General features: G+C 40.0%; 1 protein-coding gene across 2 annotated transcripts; it reads left to right on the forward strand.

Annotated features, from left to right (window-relative positions):
- The first annotated feature begins 591 nt into the window (after positions 1-591).
- On the forward strand, positions 592-6,011 carry LOC115592912 (uncharacterized). Of its 2 annotated transcripts, XM_030436172.1 has the most exons (5): positions 592-625; positions 1,431-1,460; positions 1,821-1,951; positions 2,701-2,732; positions 3,743-6,011. In XM_030436172.1, the coding sequence occupies exons 4-5, from the start codon at positions 2,722-2,724 to the stop codon at positions 5,298-5,300; spliced, it is 1,569 nt and encodes a 522-aa protein (XP_030292032.1). In that variant the 5' UTR covers positions 592-625; positions 1,431-1,460; positions 1,821-1,951; positions 2,701-2,721; the 3' UTR covers positions 5,301-6,011. The 2 variants fall into 2 exon arrangements, with proteins under 2 accessions (XP_030292032.1, XP_030292033.1); XM_030436173.1 differs by lacking the exons at positions 592-625; positions 1,431-1,460; positions 1,821-1,951 and having other exon boundaries at positions 2,332-2,732.
- The last annotated feature ends 3,910 nt before the right edge of the window (positions 6,012-9,921 follow it).

Genomic DNA, 9,921 nt, shown 5'->3' on the forward strand with positions numbered 1-9,921 from the left:
GTGTTCACCTTAATATTCACTAACACACACTGAAGCAGCAGATCACATGACAGGATCCTGCTGCCACCAGACGTTAAGGTCACATGTTGGACTGACAGAGAAAACATATAATCTAAAACTAAACAGTAAAACTACTTTCTACTCTAAGATTCTGCTCCTCTGCTGTTTTTCTTCCTGCAGAGGAAGAACTGAGCAAGTAACACGTATAAAAATTAATAATCCTGTGATGAAACTGGAGCAGGTGACAGAAGGAGAATATTCACTTTGTGTCTGAAGACGACATGAGACTGTTGATTACTGAGGCTGAAGTTTACTGTGCTGTTGAACTGGACTGTATAATATTAAGAAGCGTTTCTATAAGAATAATTAAAGAATTGAGACTAATATTTATATTATTTGATATATATTATTTAAATCAATATTCATTCTTATATCAGTCTTGGTATCTTGAGGCCAGTGTTTCCTTGTTGTGTTCTTTGTGTCTCGGCTGCATCGCTGCTTCTGTTTCTTGTGTCGTCCTGGTTTCTACTTAGTTTAGTCTTCTGCTCTTGATTTCTGTCTTCTTTCCTGTCTTTGTTTTTCAACATCCAGTCTTTGGTCATTTTTGCTAACATCATCACAGCTGGTGAGTATAATTAATAATGTTGCAACATCAGAAACAGACGTAAGAAATCAGATGATCACTTTATAATATTATGAAGGTCACTGGTCAAATCCTGCTGAGACTTCCTTATACTATTTTATAGTTGATGTAGATGGTTTTCATATTAAAGCCTGAACTAAGTTAATTTAATATAAAGTCTGGAAGTTATTACATTGAACATAGATCAATGCAACACATCATAGGAGAATCAACATTTGGTTTGATCCATGTTTTACAGTCATATCCACACTGTGCAGTAGAATCATATCACAGTAATCTGATATTTATAAAACCACAGCTGAGACTCGTGTTGGAGCTGCAGGTCAGTCTGTGTGTTAACTGGAACAAGATAACTCATATTATTAAAGTATCGCTGGCCTGTGTGTGTGACGGTGTGTGAAAACACCTGAGATATTTAGTTCGTTCACATTTCATCAGGAGCTTTGTGGAACACTTGATCACAGCCAGTGGCAGCATGATAATTACATTTCTTTTATGATTTAGAGAAAGACAACTTGTGAGTGATATTTTTGAGAGCTGACATGTCAGAAACAATCAGTCTGCACTGTGACGTTTACATGTCTGGATAATATTAACTCAGCTAGTGGACTCTGTTGCTGCTGCAGTATCTGAATAAAGATATGTCTTATCTTATCAAAGTGAACTCTTACCCTCCTTCACCACTTGTTTAATTGATGGTTTGAAGTCACAGTGTTTCTGTGAAATCATGTGACCACCGATCGTTCACCTCCCTACTGATATAAATCTGCTCTGTGTCACTCTTCAGCATCAGACGGCTGCAAGAAGTCATCAACAGGTAAGAACACTTAGGAAAACTGAAGGATGAAATACTTTAATATGTGCAGGATTTTAGAATAATCAACTCTTAAAATAAAGCAAAGATTCATTTGACAGAATAACTTATATGTGTAGATGCACAAACAACATCTGATGGCAGAAGAGTTTAAGAAATCAGGAAAAAGTCTATTGAGTGATGTTTTATCACAAGAAGAGAAAAATGATCATTTAAAGTTGTTCACAGACGTAAAATACTTCAGGTCTGACACTAGTTGACGGTTTAACTAATTTTGAATTCATTTGAAATGGCTTTGTTTAAACAGAAAATATGATAGAGGACTAAAATTCAACTAAATGTTTAAATGATCTTCTTCTACAGGAATACTGACGTCTCGTTGAGATAAAAGGACATCATCACAGGAAGTGTTCTGGTCCAATCAGAATCTGCTGCTGTCACCCAGCTGACTCTGCAGAGGAGAACAGAGAACAAACATTTAATCTACAACAGAGGCAAGAAACCAACTTTAGTCAAAATCAGTTCAGTTTAATGGATCTGAACTGACTGATACATTCTGTGTGTTATCATGAGAATGTTAATATCCAAAATAAATACATAAACAAATAAATGGCTCAATAAATTAATCAATAATTAATGTTTAATATTAAACAAACAAAAGTATTAATTAATTAATTTACAAAATGTAACAAAATGTATATTTATGTTTAAATTTTCTTCTGTATTTATTCATCTTTGTATTAACTTCTGTTTATATACCTAAACATTGTATTTCCATTGTATTCATTAATTCATTCAATTTTAAATACATATATGAATTTATAGATCTGTGCTTCTCCCTCTGCAGTTTTAGCCTTATTTATTTTCCATTAACTTTATTTCTGGGTTTACTTTTTACTTTTCTTTATGTATTTCTTCTTCATTATGTAAATGAGGGTGCTGCCAGTCACAGCCAATCACAGCACAGTATTCCAGGACTATGAGGACCAATAAAACGGCAGCAGATCCTGTTTGTTCATTTAAAAGAAGAGAGTGTCAGTTTGTCATAAATAAAGTAGAATATCATCTGTCATCAGCTCATTTACATGATGAAGCAGGTCGATGATTCAGTCTGCTGTCAGGAAAGTGCTTTTTAAAGACTGTTGGACATTTGATTGTAATTGTGTTGAATCATGTCATTGTGTTAGTTTCCTTCATTACAGATGAATTAAATGTAGTTCTGGTTCTGATTTTGTTTCTTCAGACACCAACACCAGACGTCACCATGGCAACAGGGTGAGTAACACAACAACCTTTAAAACTGAATTCAGACAGACAGTAAAGTGAAGCTGTAGACACACATATACACAGCAGTCTATACACACACAACAAAGTGACATGTGCATCACTTTAACAGCAGCACATGTTGATGGAGGTCACAGTGTGTTCAGCCTCAACACTCATTATTCTGTTGTGTTGTTTTCTGGTAGTTAAATATCAGTTTGTAACTGTTGAAGTGAAGAAAGGTTGAACACAACAATCCAGGACATTTCTCTATGAGAGGAGTTTCAATATGTTTCCCTCTCTGGCTAGAAGAGTTTCATGTTCAGTTCTGATGAAGTCCAAAGTGTCTGCAGAGCCCTGCTAAGAGTCAGAACAGTGATTGGTTCTGGTTCTGGTTCTGATCTCTGCCATGTTTCCTGCACTAATGGCTGTTCTGTGTTGAGATGTGTTGTTTCAGTGCTCTCTGTCTCTGATAGCATGTCATGACTGATGTTGTGTTGCAGTTTCTGAACTGTTTTATATGAAACTTGTCAGCAGTGTGTTGATGGGTAAAGACTTGTGTGTCCCTTGTGTTGTTGCAGTTGCTGAAGTTTCCTTCTAGATGAAGACAAGTGTAATCAGGTTTTAGGTTTCTAAAAGTGTGTCTGTGATTGTTGGTGCTTGTTGAAGTGACAGGATGGGGGACTGTGGTGATCTCACCCTGTGATGGTTCTGAACTCAGGATGTGTCAGAGTTTGTTGATGATGTCCTGGAGTTTCTGCTGACAGTGACTGAATTCAGTTGTAAAGAAGATTCTTTCTGTTCTTCAGATGTGGCTTTAGGTTTCAGCAGCTCAGCTCTTGAATGCTGTCATATTTTGTTCTGTTCCAATCAGTAAATAGAACTTTTATTAGTTTTATTCTAATTTATTTGAGTAATCTTTTTCACAATTAACAGAAAACAAAATATTTGAGACGTACAAGGAGGGAAGGTTAATGTCTGTACATGAAATTAAAAGTTTAATTCATCTCCTTCTTCTACAGGGAAACAAAAGGCTCAGTGAAATACAAGGACATCATCTTGAAGAGTCTTCTTGTCCGTTCAGGATCTCCTGCTGTCTACCAGCTGAGACCAGAGAAAGAGAAGATTGAAACTCTAAGAAGAATGACTCTTGGTGAAAAAGATCCAAAAAAGACAAACAGAACCATCTTACTTGTGGGAGAAACAGGAACAGGAAAATCTACTCTGATCAACACTCTGGTCAACTACACCATGGGAGTGAAGTGGGAGGACGATGTCTGGTTTCAGATTGTAGAGGAGAAGAAGAGAAGACAATCAGAGAGTCAGACATCAAATGTGATCGTGTACCAGATCTTTGGATTTGAAGGTAAAACTCTGCCCTACTCTCTGACCATCATCGATACTCCTGGATACGGAGATACCAGAGGGATTGAAAGAGATGCTGCAGTCAGTGAAAGATTATTAGAGTGCTTCTGCTCACCAGATGGAGTTCATGAGATTAATGCAGTGGGTCTGGTGCTGAAAGCGAGTGACAATCGTCTGAGTGATCGATTGAGGTACGTCTTTGATTCAGTGGTGTCTCTGTTTGGAAAAGACATGGAGCAGAACATTGTTGCCCTCTTCACACATTCAGATGGTCTGACACCTGAAAACGCTCTGACAGCTCTCAAGGGTGCAAACATTAAATGTGCCAAAGATGAAAAGAAACAGCCGGTTAACTTCCTGTTTGATAATAACCAACAAAAAGAGAGGACAGAGGACACAGAAGACGTTCTTGAATTTGCATTTAAAAGAACAACTAAAGGTCTGAAGAAGTTCACAGACTTTCTGGAAAAAACAAAACCACAAAAGCTGAAGACAACTGTGGAGGTTCTGAAAGAGCGAATCAGACTGAAAGCCTGCATCCCAAACCTGAAAGACAGGATTCAGTTAACTGAACTAAAACAGAGAGAAATCAAACAAACAACGGACGCTCTTAAGAAACATAAAGAAGAGATGAAGAATGAAGCAAACTTCACTATAGAATTTGATGAGGCCTACAAAGTGAAACAAAAAGTTCATGAGGGGAACTGGTATGCGTTGTGGTTAAATTCTGAAGGAGCTAACTGCTGTACAGTCTGTGAGGAGAACTGTCACTATCCTGGATGCACACTGGCCTTGAAGCCAGAGCACTGTGAGGTCATTAAAAATGGCTACTGCACTGTATGTACCGGGAAGTGTTCTGTGTCAGTTCATGTGACAAAAAACTGGAGGTATGTGACCAAGACAAGAAGAGTTAAGAAGACACTACATGGTGTGAAGAGGAATTATGAAAACAAGAAATCAGACTTTGAGAGCCTATTGACTGATCTCAAAAAGAAAATGAAAGAACTTGAGAAAGAGAGAGATGATATGTTCGAGGAGACCTTCCAGCATGTTGTCAAACTGGAGCAGATCGCTCTGAAAGTTGATTCAGCGTCCACCCTGGAGAACTTGGACTTCCTGATTAAGAAGATGAGGGAGAAAGGAGACACGGAGAAGATCCAGAAACTGGAAGAGATGAAGAGTCGAGTGGGTGAAAGAACCAGAGCAGCGATGTGATACAGACAAACAGCAGCTGGTGAAGAAGCAAAGAAGGAGGTGAAGAGGATGTGAGAGCAGACAGATGTGTAGAAAACAAACTCTACACTGTTGATTCATGTGATTAAAGGTTTTTCATTCTGTTCCTGTGAAGTGTTGATGTGATAACTATATCAGAAAATGAAAATGTAATCAGTGTTTAAATGTGTAATATGTGGAGACAGCGCCCTCTGTGGTCTGTCATGATGTTTGTTCCTGTAGTTTGATGATTAATCAGCAGCAGTTACTGTACAGATCATCAGCAGTGCTGAGTCATGTTCTGATCCACATCAGTGAACGCTGAGTCAGGATTGATTTGGTGCTGTTAGTTACATCATTCAGCCTCTTTTCTCCTCCCAGCTCCTCATCACAGCAGAACACAACCTTCACTGTGTTCACATTTATATCTGCTGTGAACACAACTGTGACTAGAGCTTAGATCGGGCCCAAAAAATCAAGCCCGACCCAAGCCTGTTCACCTTGTGTCCAAGCCTGGACCGGCCCAACACATTAACTGTAATTATGAGCCTGAGCCCGATTTAAACCCAACATTTTTTTATATTATTATTCATTTTTAATATGTGGGCTGTTATAACTGACGTTCTCAACAACAGATCTGAGTTGTTTGAACTACAGAAATCTTAATGAATAATGCAACAAGTGCCATGTTGGCAACGACAACATTGATGTTGTTTGAAATGGGTCCATACCTCCGACTTTCCTCCAAACTTGCTCAAAGTTAATTCTCCTGTTTTTATTTTTTTCTTTACATCTTCAAGCTCCATGTTGCACTTTAGCTACAAAATCAGTGATGCCAACTTCAAGCTTCACGTCACATCACATGTTTACGCCGACCTCAGAGGCGGCTTTTTGAAAAGGAGGAATATGACACCTCCGTTTAAGAAAGACAGGCCGGCACATTGCCGTCCTTACCTTGGAGCAAATGTGCCGCCTTTTCTATCTAAAAAGGGCGAGTGTCTGGTCATGTTGTCCAAAAATACATTCACATTTCTTTAGTTTCTTTGTGACTTTAAGGATTCTAGTGTTTTTTCAGTCAATAACAACGTTGTGATTCATTCTGAGGTTGACAGAACTGATAAACTGTACTTTGATTTGATTGGTTCTCTGGTTCCTTCATGTGTCTTCATGCTTGTAGAATATCTCAGATGACTCAGTCCACGTGGAAACATGTTGATCCATATGTTTAGTGATTGTAATATATTGTGTTATTCCACATGAAGTCATGTCCTGACTGATACAGTGTTCAGTGAATCATTAATAAAATCTGTGCTTGATGAACTCAGTTTGTTCAGAGTGTCTTCACTGGATCATCAGCAGCTTTTTGACTCTGTTGAATCTTCTGCTGAACTTTCTTCAACAATCGTCTGTTTGTCTTTGTTACTGAAACACTTTGAGTCTGACACAGATTCACACAGCACCGTTATAACTGAGGTTTCATTAAAGATGCTTTCTGTAGTAACCACTAGAGGGAGCCAACACTGCATTACTGAAGGGATTCTGCAGTGTGGACTGACGAGACTCTACTGAACTAAACTAGTCCACTTTTTACTGAAAACACAGGAACCTGGCAACACAGCAGAGACCTCACAGGTTCACCTCATGAGGAGTTAAGGTTCGGGGACCACGCTGCAACTGTTTGTAAGTACAATTAGGCGATTACTCCTGCAGTAGACCACTGGGGTTAAATGTAAAAACTTTTAGCTAAAGAATTCAAGATGTGAATCTCAAATTTAAGCACCTTCAAAATTATGCTGAAATTAATATTGTAAAATTATGAATAATTGCCAACTGTATATTACCTCGTACGGGGCACCATATACTATGCACCATTCAACATTAGCCTTTTTTAGATCGAAAAGGCGGCACATTTGCTCCAGGGTTCTTAGCGGGGGGCTTTTAATTTGAAAGTAGCGACTGTTAGTAGCCTGCTGCTTCAACATCAAGCTAACACAACCAAACAGCTACGGAGACCGAGGAGACTCTAGCATCTCCTGGATCTCAGCGGCTGTCCAGTTGTTCATCTTAATGTCTGCGGATGAAGTGATGGACTGACTGCTGTGATCAGCTGTTTCCTGGTTTTAAAACTCCCCAACTGTGTGTTGCACAACAGTGCAGGTCATCGACACCTCCACCCATCTTACGCTTGGGCCGGCACATTGACGCCTTGGATTTAGATAGCAGGCGAGGCAGAAATAAGTGTACCCTCCGAGGTGGAAAATCGGCGGAACAAAACAGACCCCCAATTTGCCGCCCTCTGTCTAAAACCGCGGGCTGAGCCGCCAAAAGGACGGACAGATTGGTGGCTTGGTGCTCTGTCTAAAAACGGCCATTGATAGGGAGATTTTGGTTAAATATGGCGATCAATAATAATCAGTGATTAACATGGATAATTATCAATTATGATCCATAATAAGATCAAGTTTACATTAGATCACCTCGGAGCACTACCCTTGAAGAAGGGATATGAGCCAATTTACCAAATCAGTACTAAACTATCAGTTTGTAACTGTGATTAAAAATTAACTTAATAACTTCAACCAATATGACCATAACAGCCATAATGGTCGAAGGATTTTGGAGTTCTTGACAGTGTGGAGGTCGGCGACATTCACTCTTGTACAATATCAAATACACAGCATGAAAGTTTAAAAGTATTTTATTTAACACAAAGATGAAAACACACAATCTAACATGTTCTATATACTGTATGTGTGTGTGTGTGTGTGTGTGTGTGTGTGTGTGTGTGTGTGTGCATGCGTGTGTGTGTGTGTGTGTGTGTGTGTGTGTGTGTGTGTGTGTGTGTGTGTGTGTGTGTGGTACAGCTCATTTGTCAGTGACACAGGAATGCTCTGACCTTCCCAAGACAGGCAGGCTGTGCCGACTCAGCGCTTTCTCTTTTCTAGCCGAATTACAGTCGTCATCCGCATGAGTGAGGACGCCTCCTCCCCCCCGCTCCTCCTCCCTCCTCCCCCCCTCCTCCCCCTCTCACACACAGCACACAACAAGCAGAGCAATAATCACCAGCTGGAGGGGAAATATTGCTTTGTGTGAGTATCAGTGGGAACTGAGAGGCTGGTTCACTGACACCCCCACAGAACTGTGAACATATCGGACCGGTTGTAATGATATAAAACGCAAATCTTCATTATTATTATTATTATCATTATTTAGAAGAAAATGAATCTCTGGACTTTCTCTGACCGTCTGAATGGACATGAACATGATGAAACCGCACTCCTTCTGTGTTGACGGCTGCATAAAACAACCGGTTCACGTGTTGTAAATCTGTATGCATGTATAAAAGTCTTCATGACAATAACAACCAGCAGGCTGCACTGCTGCACTGTCCTCACATGTGATGCTCCTCCTGTCTCTGTTAATGTCTGAGCTTTATTTATTTCATTTTAAGTTTTCCCCTTCCCCACTGAAACAACACTTCACATCTTTATTGAAATATAAATATTAAAAAACAAGTTAGCAGACGAGCGTGAAGGTTGAGTCAAACTACTGAACCTGCTTTACATGTTCAATAGACATGAGGATGCGTCCCACACATGTCGTATATTCTGCTGAAGACTAAAGATGTTCTCAGCTCTCTCACCGTCTCTGTGGATGTTACTGACTGTGAATATAAATAACAGCTCTCTGCTGCTGAGGACACGACGCTGACTCACCGAAACACAAACCGTCTGATGTTTATAAGAACATTGATTCTCCCCATCATCTTTCACTTCATCAGTGAGAGGAGGTTTGTACTGGAGGAGCCTCTTAACCTTCAGAGGACTGCAGACGGCTCATAAGAGCAGACGAGGAGCTCCAGAACGCCACGTCTGAGTTTACAGATCTGCACTTCAGACGTAGAGATCCCCAGCTTCTGTGTTCACAGAGGACTGTTTCTATAAGCTACGCTGCACAGGCTCGTCTGCACTCTGCAGACAGACCTTTTCAGCCCTAATCTTAATTACATTACATAGAGGTCCAAGACAAATAGCCTGAGGGGGAAAAGCCGACACTTTCACAGCACTGTGCTGGATCAGGACGCTCATAAATCCAGAGACTGTTTATAACCTGGTGTCAGGATGAAAGTGTGCTGCTATCCTCCAGCGTGTGTCTTTAGAAAGCGTTAGAAAAAGCCTGTCTGCCACAGAGCTGCAGTACAACGTGCACTCGTCCTTCTCCAACCAAGAGACGTGTTATTGGTCGATGGAATAGTCTTAAAAATAGTCTTAAAATGTTGTTTTGTTCTCGAGAGCTGAGTGTATCTACGACTAACTCACCTACATGGCTGGTTGAAGTAAGCACTGGCTGCTCAGTGAGCTGTGCAGCATCGTTGTGTTGCCATTTTCATAAAAAACAAGAACTAGTCTCTTTAAAAGTGGAGGCTGAATCCAGCAGCATCCACAGAGAGCAGATTAAATATTTAAGAAGTGTGTGGGCCGAGATGTGAGCTGGTTAAGTGGGAGACAACTCACAGAGCTGCTGAAGTGTTTATGTAGTGTTGAGATCCAGCTGTGTTCATTTAGACAGTTTCCTGCACCCGCTGGATGTAACTGGAGAGGTTAAAAAGAAGCTCTATAAAGCT

This window comes from Sparus aurata, chromosome 12 (genome assembly GCF_900880675.1).
Source record: "Sparus aurata chromosome 12, fSpaAur1.1, whole genome shotgun sequence".
NCBI lineage: Eukaryota > Metazoa > Chordata > Actinopteri > Spariformes > Sparidae > Sparus > Sparus aurata.